At 55.6% G+C, this 23670-nt stretch overlaps 2 protein-coding genes across 2 annotated transcripts; both read left to right on the top strand.

Annotated features, from left to right (window-relative positions):
- Positions 1–967: 967 nt before the first annotated feature.
- Positions 968–15735, top strand: IQCN (IQ motif containing N). The gene is made up of 2 exons (XM_043467333.1): positions 968–3377; positions 4472–15735. Exon 2 carries the CDS (start codon positions 4502–4504, stop codon positions 15650–15652), a length of 11151 nt encoding a protein of 3716 aa, XP_043323268.1. The 5' UTR covers positions 968–3377; positions 4472–4501; the 3' UTR covers positions 15653–15735.
- A 986-nt stretch (positions 15736–16721) lies between these two features.
- Positions 16722–21725, top strand: LOC122440749 (cell wall protein RBR3-like). Its single transcript, XM_043467379.1, has 4 exons — positions 16722–16906; positions 19489–19893; positions 21311–21462; positions 21579–21725. Exons 1-4 carry the CDS (start codon positions 16801–16803, stop codon positions 21624–21626), a joined length of 711 nt encoding a protein of 236 aa, XP_043323314.1. The 5' UTR covers positions 16722–16800; the 3' UTR covers positions 21627–21725.
- Positions 21726–23670: the final 1945 nt, after the last annotated feature.

Raw genomic sequence — 23670 nt, 5'->3', positions numbered from 1 at the left:
ACAACTGAGTGACTTTCACTTTCACTTGGGGAATTAATCCCACATGCTGCAAGTCATGGCCTTAAATAAATAAATAAGTATATAAAAGAAAAAAATGTTTAGTGAACATCCATCATCTCATATAGATACAAAATAAAAGAAAAAGAAAATTATTTTCCCTTGGGATGATAACTCAGAATCCATCATGTTGTACATTACATCCCTAATATTTATTTATCTTATAGCTGGAAGTATGTACCTTTTGACTGGATTCATCCACTTCCCCCTCTCCCTACCCCACTCCCTCTGATCTCTCTTCCTATGAGTTTATTTGTTTTGTTTTGTTTTTGGCTTTACCACAAGGCATGTGGGATTTTAGTTTCCCGACAAGGGATTGAACCCGAGATCCCTACAGTGGAAGTGTGGAGTCTTAACCACTGGACCACCAGAGAAGTGCATGTTTGTTTGTTTTTGAAGTGTAATTGACACACAGTGTTAAGTTAGTTACTGGTTTACAACTTAGTGATCTGATGTTTCTATGCATTAAACAATAAACACCATGTGGTAACACTGTTTTAAAATATTCCATCATTCTTTCTATGTTTGAGTGAAGGAGTGAAGGAGGCCAGGTTCCCACATCATATCCTTCTGCCACCTTGACTAAGAGGCCAAATTCTAATTTTTTAAGTGAAATTTTGTTTATTAAAGTACCCCCTGAGCCTACTCCTTACACACACACACACACACACACACACACACACACACACACACAATCACTTGTCAATTTAATGTTTATCCTTTCAGATTTTTTTATGCCTATTTCAGTGTGTGTGTGTGTGTGTTGTGTGTGTTTTATATGGGCTATTTTTTTTAAAGTCAAGTCCTGGGACCTCCCCAGTGGTCCAGTGGTTAAGAACCCACCTTCCAACGCAGGGGATGTGGGTTTGGTCCTGATAGGGGAACTGAGATCCCATATGCCATGGGGGTGGCTAAGGCTGCACACTGCAGCTACTTAGCCCACATGCCGTAAGGAGAGAAGAGCCTGCCTGCCACTACTAAGACCTGATGCAGCCAAACACATGAATAAAAGAAAAAAAAAGTCAAGTCCTATGGTGCTTGTTGTTTGTGACTTGCATTTTTCATTTAAGGTATGCTCTCATTATTTGCTTATCTCTTTATGTATTCCTCATCATCACTTAGGAGTATTTTGGCCTCTATATGAAGGTGATGCAAAGAGAAAAGCCAGGCCATATTTTCACAATCCAAAGAAACCTACGTGACTGGCCTCCCAAGCCCCCTCATGTCCCCTCTCAGTCACCTCATTTCTGTATTTTATTTTTTGGCTGTGATGGGTCTTCCTTGCTACACACTGGCTTTCTCTAGTTGCCGTGAGCGGGGGCTACTCTTTGTTGTGATGCGAGGACTCATTGGGGCAGCTCCTCTTGTGGAGCACAGGCTCTAAGTGTGTGGGCTTCAGTAGTTGCAGCACATGTGCCCCGTAGTTGCGGCACACAGGCTTAGCTGCACCTTGGCATGTGGGATCTTCCTGGACCAGGGATCAAACCAGTGCCCCTTACCTTTCAAGGTGGATTTGTAACCACTGGATCACCAGGGGAGGCCCTGTCCAGACTTTTAATAGCAGAGTTTAATTTCTTCTCTTCTCTTTTGTATGTCCTATAACTGGAGTAACCAATTTGTCTTCTTTTATGTTCAGTTTCTTTCACTCAAAACAATGTATGTGAGATTCCTCTATACTGTTGACTGCATTCTCACTGACATGTCAAATAGGATCCATTGATTTATAAATAGGTCAATATTTTTAATTCTACTCATTTATATTAATATATTGATAGATATGCAGTTGACTTACTCATTATTCTGTTGATGGACATTTGGATGGTTTCTGGTTTGGGGTGAGTATAGACACTTGAACCTCCTGAGTATATTCATCTGAGTGGAATTGATGAGTTGTCTTCAAGATATGGATCCAAGTGGTTGTAACCTGTTCACCTTTTAAATTTTACCTATTCTTGTGGATCTGGACACCATTTCTTTTTTTTAAACCCTTTCTTTTCTTTTTAAAAAATATTATTTGGCTGTGCCATATTTTAGTTGCAGAATGCAGGATCTTCAGTCTTCACTGAGTTATGAGAAATTTTAGTTGTGTCTTGTGGGATCTAGTTCCCTGACCAGGGGTCGAACCTGGGCCTCCTGCATTTAAGCCACCTCCTGCTGATAAGCATTGTTGTTTTCGGTTTTGACTCTCATAAACAATACAATGATTAACATCCTTGAGCACCCTTCTTTATGCACTTGTTAACTGACCCCCTAGCAATCACCTTTTTGGTTATTTCCAGTTTTTGTTTTTTTTTTCAGGTACAAAATAACACTAGATACATATCAAATCTATAACCAAATGGACCTACAAGATAACACAGGGAACTATGCTCAATATCTTGTAATAACCTATAATGAAAGAGAATGTAAAAAAGGAATATATATGTGCCTTCCTTCATGGTCCAGCGGCTAAGACTCCAAGCTCCCAGTGCAGAGGATCTGGGTTGAATCCCTAGTCAGGGAACTAGATCCCATATGCCCCAGCTAAAGTTCCCACGTGCCGCAGATAAGACCTGGTGCAGCTAAATAAATAAAATAGCACAAATAAATATTTTAGAAGTAATATAGATGTGTATATATAACTGAATCACTTTGCTATATACCTGAAACTAATACAACATTGTAAATCAACTATATTTCAATAAAAAAAATTTTTTAAAGGAATAAACTTCCTTGCACATTCATTTTTTGGACTTAAAATTCTTTGTTTTTGGTGTTTCATTGTTAATCCAAAGACGTGAACATGGGGGATATTCACTGACAGTTATAGCCAAAAATGCCAATTTTTTAAAAAGGATTTATTTATTTATCTGGATGCACTAAGACTTAGTTGTGGCATGTGGGGTCTAGTCCCCTGGCCAGGGACCGAACCCAGGTCCCCTCCACTGGACATGAGAATTAGTCACTACATTAGCTACTAAACCACCAGGGAAGTCACACAAAATGCCAATTTTCCCCCATGCCCCCCAGGTTCCAAAATGCCAATTTTTGATGGTGGCTTTACCCTACTCTTTGACCTGATGGGTATTTCTCTAGTTTTACCTCTGAATAAGTGAACTTTGCAATAAAAAAAAGGTTTTGTTTTTTAAATAGAATTTAGGTTTTTTTTGTTTGTTTGTTTTAACATGTCTTCACTCTGGTCTTAGGGACAGAGTCAGCCCAGGGCAGTGTTGCTGCACGTTGCGTGGGATGAAGGGCTGAAGGCTGCTGCTTCTTGCAAGCTGGCTTCCGAGATTGCACCTTCTTCTCCTGCTCCTCCTCCAACTCTATGATCTTCCAAGGTATGAAGTCTGTGGTTCCAGCCAGAAGGGGGGACTCCTGTAAAGTAAGTGTCTTATGCTCCAGGGCTGCCTGAGTGAATACTCTGCACTGGGGTACTTCTGAAATCTAGTCACCTCTTCATTTTTTCCTCTACCCATCCTTCCATCTGTCATTGATCTATCCATCACCTATGTTATCCCCCATCTATTCACTGATCCATCCAGTCATTCATCAATCCACCCCCTTTTCATTGATCTCTTTACCAATTCATTTACCTTTCTTCATTCACTCACTCATTTATCTACTCATATTTCATCTATTCACCTTCCCACTCAACTATCCTCCCTCCCTCCATCTATCCAATTATCCTGCTACGCACACATACATCCATTTATCTATTTACCCTCTCATCCATCCATCCATGTATCCATTTCCTTATTTACTGATCTGTTTGCCAATTCATTCATCAACTTCATTTACTCACCCGTTTTCAACCCAAACTCTTTTATCCGTTCCTCTAATCCATCCAATATTCATTCGTCCACTAATTTATCCATTCAGGAGTTAGTCATCCATCTATCCATCCAACCTTCAGTCTGCTCACCTACTCATTTATAGCCAAGCTAGCCACTCAGAACATCTACCTTTTCACAACTGGGAACCCAGGCCCTGTGACCGAGATGGGGCCACAGAAATGAGTCGGGCTCGGTTCCTACCATCTAAGAATTCAGAATACCATCAGTCAGTGGGAAAAAGCAAATAACACCAAGCATACAGACACAGGCAGGATATTTCCAAAACAGTACGATCAGTGCTGTCCTTATAGTATATTCCAGATACAGAGGAAAGTTGTGGAGCAGGTGGGTGGTCAGGCATTCAGGTGAGAACGTGCCCTGGGTGCTGACGTCGGAGTAGCCGCAGGATGATGTGGCCTGGGGACGAAAGGCCACCCGGGCATGTGACTGGGAAGGAGTCCCTGCCAAGGAGAGGAGGAAGATGGCAAGATGCCAGGAACCAGAACATGTAGTTTCTGGGGGGTGAGTACCCGCCCCAGCCAGGAGGCCTCCTGCCTGCACCACACTGCTCCCTGACCACCTCCCTGCTGCCCCCACAGGCAGAGCTGACCCGCCTAGGAACCACGACAATGCAGCAAGTGACACAGCTACAGGTGTCCCCCAGCGGGCAGAGCTCCTATCAGTCCATCCCCAACTTCCAAGATAGAGTGGGGACACCGTGTTCACAGCTACAGATGTTGCCCAGCGGGCAGAGCTCCCACCAGCCCGATCCCAGTCTCCAAGACAAACCGGGAACACTGCGTCCACAGCCCCAGCGTGAACCACCCGCCTCCAAGGAGACCCTTCTGGAACAGCCTGACAAGGACAAGACAGTGGCTCGTCGTATCCCTCGCCTCCGGGCTGTGGTGGAGAGCCAGGCCTTCAGGAACGTCCTGGTGGATGAAATGGACATGATGCTGTCCCGTGCAGCCACCCTCATTCAAGCCAATTGGAGGGGGTACCGCCTCCGGCAGAAGCTCATCTCCCAGATGATGGCAGCCAAGGCCATCCAGGAGGCCTGGCGACGCTTCAACACCAGGCGCCTCCTCCGGTCTGGCAAGACGATGGAGAAAAAAGCGAAGGTGGAGGAGGGGGACATCCCTTACCACCCGCCCCAGCAGGTGCGGTTCCAGCATCCCGAAGAGGGCAAGTCCCTGCTGGCCCAGCCCACCATGGTGAGCAAGGAGACCCAGTTCCCTTCCTCCGACAGCCTGGCCACCTATACCCACCAGCTGGCCCTGCTGCAGTCCCAGGGCATGTCACCGCCTGGGACGTGCTCTGTCGGAGGCCCCAGCGTCACCTTCCTGCCACACCAGACAGTCGCCATCAAACTTCCGTGTCCCGTGAGTCTCGAGGCCAAGTGCCGCCCATGCCTGATGACAAGAACCGTCAGAAGCACCTGCCTTGTCCAAGTGGAAGGGGACACAATGAAGACCAAGCAAATAACTGCCAGAGCCAATAAGGCGGGAGCCATGGGGCCACCATCTGGAAGGTGCGCCCAGGCAGTTCAAGGACAATTCAAGACCCAAACCCAGGCCCCCATGGAAGCAGAGGTCCTCAAAATGCTATCCCAGACAGGCCCAGCGCCTGTGATAACCAAGACCCTCTCCCAGCCAGGGCCCACTTTGACCATGACCAGGACTCCCTTCCAGATGTACCCGGCGGCCACGATAACCAAGACTTCGCCCCAGGCTTGCCCAGTGCCCATGGTAACAATAGCCAAGACCCCACCCCAGATGTACCTGGCAGCTGCAATGACCAAGATCACCCCGCAGACGTGCCCAGCAGCCCCCATGACCAAGACTGCGGCCCAGATGTCCCCAGCGGCCACCATGAACAAGACTGCCCTCCAGTCGTGCCTGGCAGCCATGATGAACAAGACCCTATCCCAGCCATGCCCAGTGCCAGCGGTCACAATAACCAAGGCCCCACCCCAGGTGTACCCCCCAGCCCCAGTGGCCAAGATCCCACCTCAGACGTGCCCGCCAGCCACAGCGACCAAGACCCCACTCCAGTCATGCCTGGCGGCCATGATGAGTAAGATCCAACCCCAGCCGTGCCCAGGGCCCATGATAACCATCACCAAAACCCCACCCCAGCCCTGCCCAGTGACCCAAGGGACCAAGACCCCAGCCCCCATGCGACCAACCGCCTCCATGACCAACACTCCACCCCAGACGAGACCGCCAGCCACTTTGACGAAGGTCCCACCCCAGCTCTGCCTACTGGCCTCGATGATCAAGTCTCCAACTCAGACACGGCCTGCGGCCACAGCAACCAAAGTCTCACCCCAGGCGTGTGCAGGGCCCTTGCTGACCAAGATCCCACCCCAGACGCGCCCAGCAGCCATGGGGACCAAGGCCCCACTGCAGACGTGTCAGTTGGCCACAGTGACCAAGACCCCATCTCATCAGATGCTCCAAGGAGCCTCGGTGGCCAAAACGGCTCCTCCCCAGACGCGCCTGGCGGCCATGATCAACAAGACTCCCGCTCAGTTACGCTCAGTGGCCACCATCCTCAGAACCCTGTGCCTGCCCCCTTCAGCAGCTGGAAACCTCAAGCCTCCGTTTTCAGCAGCGGCGACAGCTGGGGTTTCCGACACCTCATCCCACACGTGTCTAAGTGGACCAAAGGCCAGGGCCACGGTGAATGCGAGACAGGCGACAGGGGTTGTCAAGGTCTCGTCCCGCTCCTACTTGACAGAGGGGAAAGTGAAATGCTTTCCCCCATCGCATCCGGGGGCTGGGGCTCCTAAGCCTGCAGCCAGGCCTCCTTTGGAAGGCGAGAAAATCAAGGCCTTCTCCCAGAAGCAAGTGAAAACGGAAACCATGTCTGACACCAGTATGGCCATGGAAATGCCCGGGGATCTGACCTGGGCAAAAGTGGCCAACGGCAGGAACAAGCGGGCACAGTTGAGGACGGACGTCTTGAAGGTTCAATCCCAGCTGTATGGGCCTGCTAGAACAGCTGGGCCGCCGCTGAGCACATGTCTGCCTCAAGCGCAGCTGGCCCCTTGTTCAACCACAGGCTTGCCCCAGGCCCAGCTGCTGGCCGAGCTGACTAAGGCCCTGCCCCAGGAGCATGTGTCTGCCAAGCTGACAAAGGCCCGGGGCCCAGGACACCCAGCGGCCCAAGCCCCCGCAGCCGTGGCCCAGCCACACCTGAGTGAGTGTCTGTCCAAGATGCCGTCCCAGGCACACCTGCCCGCCAAGCTGGTGAAGGCGCAGTCCCAGGCACAGCTGACCACAGCAGTGATCAAGGTACAGTCCCAAGGGCATCTCCCCACCGGATTGACGAAGACGCAGTCCCAGGCCCAGCTGGTCACAGACACAGCTAAGAGCCTCTACGCGGCCCACCAGGCTGCTGAACTCAGCAGCAAGACACAGTCGCAGCCACTCCTGGCAGGCTTCAAGGCTTCCATCCAGCCCTGCCAGCACATCGGCGCTCTGCCCCGAGCCAAGCCAGAAGACAGACTGACCCAGCTCCCATCCTACAGCTACGTGCAAGGCAAGGCCACCCTGGGCCTGCGCCAGGGGGCCTCTGAGACCCAGAACATGCTGGTGCCTCTGCTGGCCTCTGCTGGCCACACCACGTGCAACGCTGAATCCTGGGGGGACAGTGGGGCTGCCCGGGCCCAGCCGTCAACCACCGGCGCACCCCCGCCCAGCCAGGAGGAGCTAGCGGCCTCCCAACTCGCCTCCCTGTGTGCTGAGCTGGCCGCCGTGCTGGGCTCCCAGGAGGACCTCCGCGCCCTGCTGGCCAAAGCCCTCTCCCAGGGGGAAGTGAGGGCGGCCCTGAACCAGGCTCTGTCCAAAGAAGTCTTGGGAGCCACGATGGCCAAGGCCTTGCCCCAGGGCATCCTGGGCACGGTGCTGGTGAAGGCGCTCTCCTGGGGCGAGCTGGGCACCAGCCTATCCCGCGCACTGTCCCGGGGTGAGCTCACTAAGGCCATTCAGAGCAGACTGGCGGATGTGCTTAGCAAGGCCCTGACGGAGGAGGAGCGCGCCACCTTGAGCCAGGCCCTGTGTCAGGGTGAGCTGGGTGCAGTCCTCAGCCAATCTCTCTCTCAGGCGGCCCTGAGGTCTGGAGTCGGCCTCCCCAAGGCTGCCTCAAAAACGGTGGGAAGCGGGATGACTGTGATGCCGGCCCCGGTGGAGGTGGACTGCAGGGGGAGCCTGTCGGCCGCATGGGGGCCCACCTTGGGCCCCATGAGACTACAGCCCAGCAAGGTTAGGGTTCCTTGGGGTGGGGCCTGGGAGGGTTTTGTCACAGGCTGGCCCTTGGGGCTCTTGGAAGAGAGGGGGGATGGGGCCATGCTCGGGGGGTCACCCTGCTCATCGGTGGTCTCTGTAGGTGACTCCTTGATTGCTAGGGTGATCACCATTCACCAGTATCCCCCTATTTCTGCCCCGGGTCCCACTCTGTCATGGGAGACGGGACCCAGCAGAAGCCTCTTACATCTGTACCTGACCCCTAAGGTCTGTGAGCAAAGAGTGTGCCTACACCCCAGGGCGAGGGAATTGGCATCAGCTCTCGGCCCCATGGTGAGTGATGTGGACCCCAGCTTGCCCAACATGCCCCACCAGCAGCCATCCTCCAGTCTGTGGCAACCACTCCTTGCCAATGGCGTGGGCCCGAGCACCAGCCGGCCGTCACTGGCCACTGGCAGCTCAACCACAAGCGCCCACAGTCCACACGAGGTCAGCAGGGTGGCCCCACATGCAAGGGCATCTCCAGGGGAGGGTAGGTTATCCCCGGGCCAGCTTCCCAGCACCGCCGGTCGTGGGAGGGGCACCCACTCCCATAGCTGTGCCACCAGCTATGGGGGGCCTGTTTGCTGGTGTCAGCCCTCGGGGATCAGCAGGGTACCCCCCTGTGTGGGCCAACCCCAAGGGGCCAAAGTTCCGAAACAGCTACCTGTGGTCCCCAAGGAGACCATGCAGAGAACCCAGTCCCCGAATCATAAACGAGCCTTCAAGGGCCCTAGGCAGATGACCAAAGAGGCGACCCCAATTCAACCACAGGCCGCCACAGTGAGCAAAGCACAACCGCATGCCTCCAAGGCCTGCGTCCTAACCCCAGGTCCCTGGCCCAGCCCCATGGCTCCTGGTCGTTGCTGGGCACCCAAGCAACCGGATCAGGTGGATCCCAGTCTGTTCAAAGCCTCCCCAGGCAATAAGCTGACACCCACCCTTTCCCGAACAACCATCCCCGGGAAGGAGAAGAATCAAACACGGGGTAGCCTTTCCAGGGCACATGGCCCACAGGAGCGGATAACTGGCCGTATACTTAGTGAACTGCTGGCCAATATGCCACAAGGTCCAGACAATGACCTGTCCAGAAGCTTCTCCCAGGGCTCCACAGACTACGGCCTAGATATGAGCAATTCCCAGAGCTCACTGCGCAGCTGCAGCTCACTCAGCCTTTCCACCACGTCTATGGCCAGCGTGGCCCCTGTTGGCGTGGTGGGGGAGGAGCCCTGGGAAGCCAGCCTGGACAGGGACTTTCATCTAGATGCTCTCCTCTCCGCAGAGGCCTTGGAGAGGTCCCAGGGGCCCAGGAATGTGGAAGAGACTGAGGGAGCAGGTCACAGGCACCTGGCCCCAAGCCTCCATGACCAGTCTTCTGCAGACTCAGAACGGACCCCCATTCTCCATCATAGCTCAGTGGCCAGTCGCATGACGTTGAGTGTCCACTGGGACTCAGAGGATGAGGAAGACATGTCCTCAGATCAGAGTTCCATGAATCTGAAGGAGAGTTTGTCCCAGGCACCCTTTGGGACTGGGTTGACCAGAAGTTTGTCGTTGAGTAACGTGTTCCCTACTGTCTATCAGGAACCATCTGTGGCTGGTAGGCTGACCTCATGCCTATCTCAGCCTACAGTAGCCAGTAAGGTGGCCCCAAATCCAGGCCAGCTTTCTATGGCTAGTAGAATGACCAGCAGCCTATCTGAGCCATCGGTGGCCAATAAGCTGACTCCCAGCTTAGGCCAGATGTCCAGGACCAAGAGGGTGTCCCTCAGCCTAGGCCAGCCACTGATGGTTGGTGGGGTGGGTCCCAGCTTTTCACAGCCATTGATGGCCTGCAGACTGGCCCTGAGCCTAGCCCAGCCATCTGTGACCAGTGAGGTGACCCCCACACTTGCCCAGCCACCTGTGACCAGTGGGGTGGCCTCCAGCCTCACCCAGCCACCTGTGACCAGTGGGGTGGCCCCCAGCCTCGCCCAGCCACCTGTGACCACTAGGATGATCCCCAGCCTTGCCCAGCCAGCTATGACTACTAGGGTGGCCCCTAGCCTAGCCCAGCCACCTGTGACCATTAGGGTGATCCCCAGCTTTGCACAGCCAACTCTGACTACTAGGGTGGCCCCTAGCCTATCTCAGCCACCTGTGACCAGTGGTGGTGTGGCCCCCAGCTTAGCCCAGACATCTATGACTGGTGGGGTTGTCCGCAGCCTAGGCCAGGCATCCAAGGTTTCTGGGGTAGAGCCCAGTCTAGCCCAGTCACCTATGACCACTGGGGTGGCCCCTAGCCTAAGTCAGCCATCTTTGACCTTTGGAGTATCCCCCTGCCAAACCCAGCCATCTTTTACCAGTGGGATGGCTCCTAGCCTAGGCCAGCCTTCTATGACTTGTGTGGTGGCCCCCCGCCTAGCCCAGCCGTCTGTGGCCACCAGGGGGACCCCCAGCCTGGCCCAGCTACCTGTGATCAGCGGTGCAGGTTGTGCTAGGAGTCAGCCGAGTTGGGCCCCTAGGGTGAGTCCAAATTCACCATCACCGAGGGTGAATGCAGGGGCTCCCAGTCAGCATCATTCATCGCTTGCCATTGAAGTCACCTCGTGTGCACCATATTCATCAGTGGTTAGTGGCATGGGCCAGGGTCTGAGCCAGCCAGCCGTGTCTGCTAGGGTGGACCCACGTCAAGATCCTCTGCCGGTTAGAGGGGTGGCCTTGCATCCCCAGGCCCCTGAGTTCAGCGAGGTGGCCCTGGGCTTTCATCAGCTGCCTGGGATCGGTGGGAGGCACCCAGGAGAAACTGAACAACCTGCTGTCATCGATTCAGCTCCAAACCTCTACCAGGTACCTGTGGCCAGTGAGGAGGACTCTTGTCTAGGCCAGGAAGCCAGTGTGTCTCTGTTCAAGGGCATGTCTGTGAGCAGATCCCAGGGTGCCATAGCCTCCGACACGCTCCCAGATATGTCTCGGGGGACTCTGGCTACTGGCATGTTCCTAAGTATGTCTCAGGTGTCCCCTGGCAGATCAGGGAGTGTGGGCCAGAGGAGTGTGGCTAGCGCTCTGGGCCCAAGCCAGTCTCAGATGAGCAGGGGCGTGGCTCCCGTGACATTCCATGCCTCTGTGGCTGCTGCCCCTTTGACTCGTGAATCGGCCTCAAGGGTGGCTCCTCGCCTCTCTCAGGCTTCAGTGTCCGGTAGACTGGATATGAGTTCGTCTAAGTTTTCCGTGACCAGTGTGGGCCCCAGCATATCTCAGGTCAGTGTGGATCTTCCAATATCTCTGGACCACCGATGTCCTTCTGTGTCCACAACCTCCAGCAGTTACCAACAAGCTGATGTTATCAGCCAGGAGCCTGCAATGGGCATACCCAGTGCTGTGGTGCCAGGTTCTATGGCAGGTAGGATGACCACAACTGTGGCCCCAGGTTCTATAGCTGGTGGCATGGCCCCTAGTCTTCCCCCAGGGTCCATGATCAGAGGAGTGGGCCAGAGCCTTCCTCCAGGGCCAATATTGAGTTGTGTGGCCCCCAGCATTCCACCAGGTTATGTGGTCAATGGTGTGGTCCATACTCTTCCCCCAGGGTCTGTGATCAGTGGTGTGGGCCTGAGCCTTCCCCCAGGGTCCGTGATCAGTGGTTTGGGCCTGGGCCTCCCCGCAGGGTCCGTGATCAGTGGCGTGGGCCTGGGCCTTCCCCCAGGGTCTGTGATTGGTGGCGTGGGCCTGGGCCTTCCCCCAGGGTCTGTGATTGGTGGCGTGGGCCAGGGCCTTCCCCCAGGGTCTGTGATCGGTGGCGTGGGCCAGGGCCTTGCCCCGGGGTCTGTGATCGGTGGCGTGTGCCAGAGCCTTCCCCTGGGGTCTGTGATCGGTGGTGTGGGCCAAGGCCTTCCCCCGGGGTCTGTGATTGGTGGCGTGGGCCAGGGCCTTCCCCCAGGGTCTGTGATCGGTGGTGTGGGCCAGGGCCTTCCCCCAGGGTCTGTGACTGGTGGCATGGGCCAGGGCCTTCCCCAGGGGTCTGTGATTGGTGGCATGGGCCAGGGCCTTGCTCTAGATCCCATGACCAGCACTGTAGCCCAGGGCCTTCCTCCAGGGTCTGGGGCAATTGGCATGGCCAGAACTGTGCCTATGAGTTCTGTGGCGACTTCAGTGTCCCCCAGTCTGATTGCAGCCTCTGACACTGGTGGGGAGAAGCCAGGTCTCACGGTGAAACCGTCAGCTAGTCTGACTGCTCCGGACCTGCTCTCAGATTCAGTGGCAGGTGCAGTAGACTCCAGAATCCCTCCTTGTCCTGTGAATTCCAGTGTGGACACAGCATCGATGCCTGGGGGACTGAGTCAGAACCTAGTTCTGGAGTCCATGGCTAGTACAGCCAGCCCACCCTCCACGGTCGGAGGCGCGGCCCTGAGCCTTCCCCAGGGGTCCCTGCTGATTGGGATCTCTCCTCGTCCATACCATGGGGGCCTGGCAGAGGAAGGGTCCACAACCACCTTGCAGGCATCCCGCCCCCCTGGCCTGGCTCCAGCTCCTCTCCAGGAAGCTCCTGGCACGACCGGCGGAGTATACCAAATGCCTTCTGTTCTGCAAAGAGCCTCACAGTTGAACCAGGCTCTTGGGGTGACGACAGCATTTGAGACCATAGATCCCAGGACTGTGATGAGGCCAGAGGACCCAGACAGGGCTCCTCCCCAGAGGCCCATATCCAGGCAGGGGTCTGAAGTCCTTGAGGCAACCCCATGGATATACCATAGTCCCCTGGCAATGGACGTTGACTACAACCAAGGAGTCCCTGTAGAGAATGAGGCTCTTCCCAAAGACCAGAGGCCGCTATTGGAGGAGGTAGCTCCCGTCCAAGCTAAGTCAATGCCCAGCGGTGTGGCCTCTGTCCTTCCCCAGTCCCCGAGTCTTGCCGAGCCCTTCACGGTCAGTAGTGGCGCCCCAACCCTGCAGCAGAGGTCAGTGACCAATTTGGTGGCCCCTGGTTCCCACATTGTGGCTGCTAGCCCCAATGTGCAGACGGTGCCCATCAAGGGCACTGGGGCCCCACTGGCTCACCGGCAGATGCCAAGCTCTCACACTGCACTCCGGAGCCCCTCGGCTTATCAAAAGGCTCTGGTGGCTCATATAATGCCGCGGAGCCCCTCGATGACTCACGTGTCCCATGGGGTCACGGCTTCTACTGGAGGCTCAGGGTCACCCAAGCTGACCCGTGACAATACTGCGGCCACCAGCTTGCACCCAAGGTCTGTGGCTCAGACGGGGACCCTACACACTTCCCGGAGGTTACAGCCACGTGTTTCACCTCATCCACCCCTGATTAGTGGTTTCCAGAAGGAAGCCATTCCCAGCCCACTCCAGAAGACAGCGGCTGGAGGTCAGATTCAGAGTGGCCGTGGGCTCCTTCACCCTAGAACATCCTTCAGGTCCATGCATGCTATTTCTGTACCAGAAAAGCCAGACAATTCTGCAGCTGGGACTGTGCCCTCTGGTCAGAAGCAGCATGATGCCCCCAAGTCCTCGCAGAAATTTCTTAAACACTCCCTGGGTGCACCGCCAGCCTTAACACCAATAATCCACACTAATGAGCTGGCACACCACATGGCCAACTCTAAGCAGAGCCTGGGGATTCGGAGGGTGTCTCTGGGTTATGAGTCTTCACCGAGGGGTTCTCAGCGGCCCCTTTTTAGGCAGGAGTCGCGGCAAGAGTCTCCAATTTCCCTTAGCTTCATGGCTCCTGCGGAGAGTCTCGGGGCATCTGAGACTCCCACTGACATTCTTGGAACTTCTGTGACTCCTGCTGAGAGTCTCAGGGCATCCCTGACTCCGGCAGACAGTCTTGGGGTGTCCCTAACTCCAGCAGACAGTCTCGGGGCATCCCTGACTCCAGCTGAGAGTCTCGGGGCATCCCTGACTCTAGCAGACAGTCCTGGGGCATCCCTGACTCCAGCTGACCATCTCGGGGTGTCCCTGACTCCAGCTGACAGTCTTGGGGCATCCCTGACTCCAGCTGACAGTCTTGGGGTGTCCCTGACTCCAGCTGACAGTCTCGGGGTGTCCCTGACTCCAGCTGACAGTCTCGGGGCATCCCTGACTCCAGCAGACAGTCTTGGGGCGTCTCTGACTCCGGCTGACAGTCTCGGAGCATCCCTGACTCCAGATGACCATCTTGGGGCATCCCTGACTCCAGCAGACAGTCTTGGGGTGTCTCTGACTCCTGTAGATAGTCTCGGGGCATCCCTGACTCCAGATGACCATCTTGGGGCATTCCTGACTCCAGCTGACAGTCTCGGGGCATCCCTGACTCCAGCTGACCATCTCGGGGCATCCCTGACTCCAGCTGACAGTCTCGGGGCGTCCCTGACTCCAGCTGACAGTCTCGGGGCGTCCCTGACTCCAGCTGACCATCTTGGGGCATCCTTGACTCCAGCTGACAGTCTCGGGGCGTCCCTGACTCCAGCTGACCATCTCGGGGCATCCTTGACTCCAGCTGACAGTCTCGGGGCGTCCCTGACTCCAGCTGACAGTCTCGGGGCGTCCCTGACTCCAGCTGACAGTCTCGGGGCATCCCTGACTCCCGCTGTACTTCAGGGCCCGGAGGACACTGCCATGTCTGGTGGCCAAGCGTGGAACTCTACCATCCCCAGCGTAGCGGTTGGGCCCAGGGGCAGCACCGTGGCCGCTGGCGGTGCTTGGGAGCCAGCCAGGGGCACTGTGCCGTGGGACGTCGTGGGCAGCAAGGCAGCGGTGGACCCCAGACAGCCGAGGGAGTTGGTGGCATCGGTGCAGGCTGTAGAGAAGATAATCATCCACGCGGTGGTCATTATCCAGGCATGTGCACGTGGCTTCCTGGTGCGCCGTACCATCAAGGTGTGGCACCAGTGGGCCATCATCATCCAGGCGGCCTGGCGTGGCTACCGTGTGCGGCGGGACCTGGCCCGCCTCTGCCGAGCTGCCACCATCATCCAGGCTGCGTGGCGAGGCTTCGTCATTCGCCAGAGCCGCACCCAGCACATGCTGCTCCAGAATGTGTGGGCTGAGACCGGCAGTGGGGCCAGGACGATGTCTGACCACCGCTGCTTCCAGTCCTGCCAGCCACACGTCTGTGCTCTCTGCCAGTCACTGACCTCCGGACTAGGAAGCCCACCCAGCGTGGTGATGCTCGTGGGTTCCAGCCCCCGCACATGCCACACGTGCGGCCACACACTGCCCACGCGGGTGGTGCATGGCACGGGCCGGGGTGCTGCCAGCCAGGCTGGCGTGCCACGGGGCTGCCTGACCCAGTCAACCGCCCGGAGCCTTCGGCGACCCCATCAGACCAAGGCGGCCATGGTCATCCAGTCTGCCTGGAGGGGCTTCGTTGTGCGTCGTCGGCTGAAGCAGCAACAGGAAGCAGCCAAGATGCTTCAGGCCACCTGGCGCGGCCACAGCGCCCGGGCCTCCCTGACCACGGACGCGCTCTTGGGGCCAGCGGCGTGGGACAACTCGCGGCACACGCAGTGGCCAGGCGTCTAGGACCTCGGCTTACCGGTGGGGGGACGTCAGGGGAGGGGCCACATGGCTCTCTGGGTTTCATGAATAAAGCCCTCCACAGCCTGGGTCTTGGCCTCCTGTGCTGTGTGGGCATCTTGGGCATGGTGTGGGGTGGAAATCTGGGGGACCTAGAACATCCTGGACCGGAGGGGTCCAAAACTTTCAACCACGCCGTTGGCACCTGGGGTCTGTGCCTGGAATCGGGACCCTAAGCCTTCCGCAGAGGTCAGCGCTGCCAGCCTGGACTCACATGTGCCATGGTGTTCATCCAGGGTGAGCAGGGCAGCATCCAGTCAGTTGTGGATGGAAGCACTCCAGCCAGAAGCCATTGTCGGGGGGCCTGACTTGGAATGGCCACCATGAGGCCCTTGATCCTAGAAAATTCTAGAGGCTTCCAGCCACATCCTGACTTGGGGGGGGGATGCTGGGCCAGCCCTCAAGGGGCCCTGGTCTCGGTGAGAGAGAGCTGGAGGCAGGTGGGATCAGGGACACAGCAGAGGGAGGGCCTGGGGGCAGCCAGAGGGGGCAGCCTGGCCAAGTGGGGAGGAATGGGGGTGAAAGCATGTGCTTGGGAAAGACGCAGAGGGGCAACAGGGTGGTGGTGGCTTCCGTGGAAACCAGAAGGGGCAAAGGCGTCCTGCAGAGACGTGTGTGCAAGCTGAGTCACTCGAGTCGTGTCCGACACTGTGACCCCACGGGCCACCAGGCTCCTCTGTCCGTGGGATTCTCCAGGCGAGAATACTGGAGTGGGTTGCCATGCCCTCCTCCAGAGGATCTTCCCCACCCAGGGATCGAACCTGCAGTCTCTTGCGTCTCCTGCACTGGCAGGCGGGTTCTGTACCACTAGTGCCACTTGGGAAGTCCCCTGAAGGGACAGGCAGAGCGGAAGGCGTTCGGGTCATGAACCAAGAGGGTTTGTTAGGAGAGGTGGAGGGGTCCAGAGGGGGGTAAGTCAGGAATATCTCCCCTGGTGAACAGCGGCCCTCAGATGCCCTGCGTCCGGAGGCCCCGCCTCCGCCTCGGCCCTGAACCGTGCCGCGCGCCGACAGCAGGGGGCGCGCAGCTGTAAACAGCGGGCACCTGGCCACACACCTGTGCGGAGCCGTCTTTCCCCCTCTCCTCACGCAAGAATGGGGAGCTCCCAGCCGCCGCCACCGCCGCTTCTATTGCTGGCTCTGCTGCTGCTGCTGCTGCAAGCTTCTGATAGGAATTCCTCTGTTCTCGCGAGCAGTACAGGTAAGAACAGGTAAGATCCGGCTTCCAGGAAGCTGGAGGGGGAAATGGCCTCGCCGCACACCTGGTGTGTGGACACCTCCCTCGGGTCACACTGGTCTGCCACCGCCCCCCCCCCCACCCGCCCCAGAGCTGTGGCTCCTCCTAGAAGCAAGAACAGCCGAGCACCAGCCCCTCCACCCCCACCCCTCACCCCAGTCCTGAGGGTGCCAGGTCCACCACCCCAGCATTACATGAACCAGCGACAGGCTGGTGAATGCCTCCTACCCAATTTGAGGTTCCATTCCTAATCTCAATTTCTCTTAGCCAGCCCCCAAAGGGAGAAGGGACCGTGGGGATGCGGGCGGGAGAAGGGCTTACTTCCTGGTCACTGAACACCTATGGCTCCAAGGGGGAGGTTCTTGGCCCCTGACTTAATTTCTTTCTGTTTCCCTATAAGACAACTCCCGGGGTGGAGAAGAGTTGAATTTCTCGCATCCATGGCCCCCATCCTATCCATCCCATCAAGCCTCTGACCAGCGTCCCAGCCCCAAACCTGGAATATCAGAGTGGAGGCCACCACAAATGAGACTCTCGTAGCAGACAAAAGCTTTACTCAGAAGGACCACATAGCTCAGGAAACTGAGGCTCAGACAAGCCAAATTTCCCAACCTGTGCCAGACCCAGATTAAACCAACTGACTTGACTCATGCCAGCCTCCTGGTCTAGGAGTCCCTGGGCAGAGCAAAGTCCTGGCACGATGCATAGACTCAGCCCCATTTTACCTTCTGGTCGACTCTCCAGCAGCTCACGAGTACCCTCTCTGTGCCAGGCACTCAGAAGAGCTGATGTCCTCCACAACCTCCTCTTTCCAGTTTTCCTTAGTTTGCTTTAGAAGCACAACTCCTCAGAGGTCTTGGGGTCCACTGTGGCCTCCGAGTCATCTTCATTTCAGCTGAAACCTCCTGTCATCTGGATTCCTTCTCAAAGAATGGTAGGAGACAGTTTGAGGCTGGACTCTTAGTCCTTGACTCCTTGGAGGTTTTGTTTTGTTTTTTAATTTGTTTTTAATCGAAGGATAATTGCTTTACAATATTGGTTTCATTTCTGCCATACATCAACATGAATCAGCCATAGGTGTACACATGTCCCCTCCCTCTTGAACCTTCCTCCCACCTCCCGTGCTTTCCCACCCCTCTAGGTTGTTAGAGCCCTGGTCTGAGTTCCCTGAGTCTTATAGCAAATTTCCGTGGGCTGTCTGCTTTACATGTGGTAGCGTATGTGCTTCCATGCTACGCTCCCCTGGAGATCATTGAAGAGCCTTCTTACTTCCCAGTCACTGTGGGCCAGACACTCTACCATTCCGAGCGTCAGTTCCCCAGCTGTAAAATGAGGATAAAGTCAGGCCAGTATACCATGTCTCCTCCTAGACTCATCTGTCATCCCCTCAGGAACTGGGAAACTGGGTAGAGAAACGGGGTCTGCATGTGGACCCAGCCTCCTCCTGGAGCCAGGGCCGGGTGCTGTTTCCTCCTTTGTGCTGCTTAGGGTGAGGCAAGCCCAAAGACCCACCCAGGGCAGAGTGGACTGGGTGCGGCAAGATGTGGTTGATGAATGAACGTGCAATCAGTTGAGTTTACCAGCAGCCTGCAACTGGGAAGGGAGTAATTGTGGGAGTTGGCCCATGAACTCTTTACCCGCCCTCAGCCTGGGCCCTGGGCTTGAAGGCAGGGAGCAGCTAGAACAGGTAGCAGAGGTTACAGAGCCTTGTTGCTCAGTCGTGTCCGACTCTTTCTGACCCCATGAACGGCAGCACGCCAGGCTTTCCCGTCCTTCACTTTCTCCTGGAGTTTGCTCAAACTCATGTCCATTGAGCCAGTGATGTCATCCAACCATCTCATCTTCTGTCGTCCCCTTCTCCTCCCGCCTTCAATCTTTCCCAATATCAGGGTCTTTTCCAATGAATCAGCTCTTGGCATCAGGTGGCCAAAGTATTGGAGCTTCAGCTATGGCATCAATCCTTCCAGTGAATATCTGCTGGCTGTTCTTAGCGCTCAGGCCTCAGTGCCCCCGTTAAAACCTTGAGTTTAGCCATGGGGACCTTCCAGGTACCTGGGAAAGGAAATTAGGGTCGATACTCTCTGGGAGCTCAGAGGTGGATCTCTGCTGCCCAGCATCACTGAGTATCAGACCTGCGTGAGCTCTCAGAGACTCTGACTTTCTGTGATGTCCATTTTACATATGAGGAAACTGAGTCCCAGACGGGTTGAAAGAGTTGACCAGCATGCTGCTGGGTTGGCAGCCGTTCCCTATATCCAGAAGAGTTCTAGAGCCCTGAAGCAAGAGTCGGGGGCAGGGAAGGTCCACCCCAGACTGAAATGCTGGCTGTGGGAGCTCAGATGAGGAACTTCAGACATCAACACCTCAGTTTCCCACTGAGCACTCCCACTGTGCACTAATCCCTCCAAGTCTCCCTAAGTGGTGGGTGTTGTCTGCTGGCATAATAGGGAAAGAGGCACCCGGCTGGTTGGGGGCGTAGGGCCAGGGTTGTATACCTTTGTTCCTAATCATCTCCTTCCTATACCCCAATGGTGTTTTCTTTCCAGATACTACAACTGCAGAGACAGAGAGCCTGCCTTCCATATCTCTGACTTCTCCCTTCAGCTACAGCTCCTCTACTGTTGGGGAAACCCAGACCAGCTTAGAGAACCCAGGGCCAGGCTCCACAGCCCATCCCAACAGCCCTAGTTCAGAGCCCACAACCTCCCCCAGCCCCTCAGATTCAGGGGCAGCCTCCACCACCCAGCCCACCTCCTCCCAGCCAGAGCCAGACACCCACCCTAGCCCTGGCTCCCCCAGTTCAGAGCACACCGTCGCCTCCCCATCCAGCGCCCTGAGCTCTATCTCCTTGGCCACCCTGCCTTGGAGTTCCACTCACCCCAGCCCCAGCATGCTGCCTTCCTCTGTGTCCATGGCCACCACTGACCAGACATCCGAGACATCTGGTTATGGTGAGTATTGGGCCATCTGGGTCTGTAGGGGGATGGAAAGATTGAAGGCAGGAGAGAAGGGGACAATAGAAGACGAGCTGGTTGGATGGCATCACCACTCCAATGGACATGAGTTTGAGCAAGCGCTGGGAGCTGGCGAGGGACAGGGAAGCCTGGAGTGCTGCAGTCTGTGGGGTTGCAAAGAGTGGGACACGGCTGAGCGACCGAACAGCAAGGGGGATGGTTGGGGGTACCAAGCTGCAGTTCTGGGATTGGCCACCAGGGGGAAACACAGTCCTGAGAATGTGCCGGGAGGGGCCTCTTCCCCACCCGACCCCCCCACCTCCTCCCATTACCTAAGCCTCTTCAGACCTTCATTCCAAGCACATTTTATTAAGCATCTATTGTGGGTCAAGTCCTGTGGGAAAGGGTTATGTTGGAAGATTATAAGATTATAATTATAAGATTAGGTTATAAGTAAATTTGTTTATAAAAGAACAAAGTAGAGCAGGATAAAGGGTCGAAATGTGAATGCAAAGGATTTGAAATTTTAAAAAACTACTCGGCAGAGGTTTTAGTTTGAAGGAGGTGGAGGAGGGAACCATGCTGGTACTAGAGGGAAACAGGACAGGCAGTGAGCACAGCCCGGGCAAAGGCCCCAGGGTAGGACTGTTCCTGGGGCATCTCAGGTGCAACCAAGGGAAAGTGAGGTGGCCGAAACGGGGTGAGTGGGGTACTAGTTGGGGTGGTGAGGGTGGGGAATTTGCAGAGTGTGGTTACACAGGGTCCCTGGGGTCCAACAGAGGCCAGGCATTTTTCAGAGGGTCTAGAAAAATCTATCATTCAAAATAATATGTTGTTTCCAAAACGTGCAAAGAAGAGTGCAAACATGAAGTATAATAATGTTTTGCTATAAATTTAGTAACATTTTGCTATAAATAAAAACATTTTTCTTAAAGTCACAGGATATAAAACCATCTTTACAAAGTGTCAAATTTTGCACATATCCTCAGAAAGTCACTGCATTTGGGAACTGAATTTTAGGTTGAATTTTTTTTTTTTTTCACTTTGCAAGAACTCCCAGAAATGGCCAGCAATGGAGTGGGAACACAGCAAACAAAACAAATGCCTTGTAGACAAATATATTCAAAAGAAAAGAAAGAGAAAAACAAAAATAAAAGGGTAAAAAAATGTGCTTGAAAAGACAGTTACAGCAGCTACTGGAGAGGGAAGGAAGCATTGCTTCCTGAGGAGGGACTTAAAGGCCCTGAGGGGCTTCCCTGGTTAAGACTCTATACTTCCACTGCAGGAGATGTGGGTTCGACTCTGGGAACTAAGATCCCACTTGCCTCGTGGCACAGTAAAAAAAAAGGCGCTGGGGCCCTGGTGTGTCTCAGAAGCGTTCGGCGCCGTGGCTGACTTGGGGCTCCTCCTTCAGCCCCAGGTGATGCTGGGGCCCCCAAGTTGCACCGGAACCCTGGCGTGGTGGTGGCCGTGTGTCTGCTGGTGTCTGTTTTGCTCATCGGCTGTGTGATCACCTCAGTGAGGCGCTGTCACAGCGGGGTGTCCGAGTTCCAGAAGCTGGATGAGGTATCCATGGTGGGGGAAGGCTGGACTGGGGTGGGGGTGCCCTCTCAAGCAGGGCAGGCCCCTGCTGCAGAGACTGCTGGTACCTGAACACCCGCTCGTTTGCGTTCCTCCTTCAGGGGCTTGTGAGCCGAAGGTCGTCTTCTGCCCATCGCACACTGCCGTGATCTTCGATCTTTGAAGCTGAAGGGGAGGGACTGGGATGAGGTGGGGGCATCTGGCGAGGGGCAAAGCTTGTGGGAATAAAGCCCCTATCATTCCTCTGAGGCATCTTGAGTCATGGATTATTTTAGAGTGTCTACTATGTGCTGGGGTCACAGCGGGGACCGTTTCTCCACCCTTATGGAGCCCACAGTCTCAAGAGGGAAGACTGACAGCAACCAGGTAATCAAGTGATGTAATTTCAGATGGCTGAGGCCACGCAGTGGGGCTGCAGCTGGGTCCCAGGGTCCTGTGTGTTCGGGTTTGCTGAGAGGGCAGGGAGGTCTCTCTGGAAGGTGGTACTGTTTTCCCTGGCCATACCGTGCAGCTTGTGGGGTCTTAGTTCCCCAACCAGGGATTGAACCCAGGCCCTCAGGAGTGAGAGCATGGAGTTCCTAACCATTGGACAACCAAGGAGTTCCCTAGAAGGTGATATTTGTGCTAGGACATGAAAGAGATAAAGGGGCCACCATGGGGAACGCCAGGGAAGGTGTGCTTGGGAGCAGGCACGGCAAGTGCAAAGGCCCTGTGGTAGGTGGGAAAAACTGGAGGTGTTTGGGAAACACGGAGATGAGCAAGGTCAGAGTTGGGTGAGGGAGGGATACGTGGAGCACCAGGTGGGCTGTGGGAAGGAGCATGAGTTTTAGCCAGAACACCGTGGGGGCATTTCCAGGCAGCAAGTGCCAGAACCCAACTTCAGGTCTTTAGGAGGGCAGATCAGCGCGGGGAGAGGCTCTGCAGGAGGCAGGGGCAGCCTGTGCAAAGGCTTGGAGACTGGACAGGGCCAGAAGCGGGCAGAGAACAGGGAGTTAAAACATTCCCCACCCCCCTGCCCCAGTCTTGTGGTCCAGTGGTTAAGAAACTGCCTCCCAGTACAGGGGATGTGGGTTCGGTTCCTGGCTGGGGAACTAAGATCCCACATTCCAGGGGGCAGCTAGGCCCTCATGTGGCAACTACTGAGCCTGCACATCACAACTAAGGCCTGACACAGCAAACATAAATAAGCAGTTAAGAAAACAGCCACCCCACCCCCCCAATCCCTCCATCATCTCAGTCCCCGTTCCCCAGGTCTGAGCCGGGGCATCCATTCTCTTCCCTCTCATTCTCAGGAGGCAAAGCTGAGTTCAGGGCGGGGCAGGCCTGGGGCTCGGGCCCCCCGTGGTTATGGGCTTTTCCTTCTAAGGGGACCTTCCAGGATTCTCTAGCAGCTTGGGACATGGAGGCTTCAGGCTGGGTCTTGGCCATGTCCCTTGGCCGCGGTTCAGGTCTGGAGCTGCCCGCTCAGGGCTGGGTTTACCGTGCAGTGAAAATGGGTGGTCAGCGAGGCTGGGGGTCAAGGTCACCCAGTACATGGAGGTGAAGCCTGCCCCGGGGAGGGTCACGCTCTGACAATTCTTGGAGGCAGAGGGGACAGCAGGGCCTCCTGGGCAGGCGGTGGGCCTGGTGAAACATTAACTTGTGGCAGCTTGGGGGGTGGCCTTTCCCCTGGCCACAGCACCCTGTCACCCCACAGCCCCTCCTGGAAGCCCCCAGATCCTGCTGCAGCCCCAGCCCCCACTGTCTGTGAAGTGGGTGGTAACCAGAGGGCCAGAGGTCATCAATCTGCTGGGGCAGCAGAGCGTGACAAGTAACTTTCCCAGAGCCTCCAGGGACTCCCTGAAAGCCCTCATGTTCCTGAAGCCATTCCTCATGGGCTCTGCTGTGAAGCCCGCGTCCCAGACCCCAGGGACTGAGATAAATAAAATCCTCCCATCCTTTTCTTTTTGGAGAACAGTTGCTTTACATGTCATGCTAGTTTCCACTGTACAATGAAGCGAATCAGTTTTATGTACACATATATCCGCTTAGGGCTTCCCTGGTGGCTCAGATGGTAAAGAGTCTGCCTTCAGTGCGGGAGACCTGGGTTCAATCCCTGGGTCGGGAAGAACCGCTGAAGAAGGAAATGGTATCCTCTTAAGAGGGTGGCAAAGCATGAATTGGTTGGATAACATCTCTGACTCTATGGACATG

This window comes from Cervus canadensis, chromosome 4, assembly GCF_019320065.1.
Source record: "Cervus canadensis isolate Bull #8, Minnesota chromosome 4, ASM1932006v1, whole genome shotgun sequence".
NCBI lineage: Eukaryota > Metazoa > Chordata > Mammalia > Artiodactyla > Cervidae > Cervus > Cervus canadensis.
The sequence above is the reverse complement of the archived record's forward strand: the minus strand, read 5'-3'. Positions and strand labels throughout refer to the sequence as shown.

Bases quoted from the DNA above. Each gene is read 5' to 3' on its own strand.
- IQCN (XM_043467333.1), top strand. From the start codon at position 4,502: ATGCAGCAAGTGACACAGCTACAGGTGTCCCCCAGCGGGCAGAGCTCC.
- LOC122440749 (XM_043467379.1), top strand. From the start codon at position 16,801: ATGGGGAGCTCCCAGCCGCCGCCACCGCCGCTTCTATTGCTGGCTCTG. The intron at 16,907-19,488 runs GTAAGAACAGGT...TTTTCTTTCCAG, and splicing joins TGTTCTCGCGAGCAGTACAG to ATACTACAACTGCAGAGACA. The intron at 19,894-21,310 runs GTGAGTATTGGG...CTCCTCCTTCAG, and splicing joins ATCCGAGACATCTGGTTATG to CCCCAGGTGATGCTGGGGCC.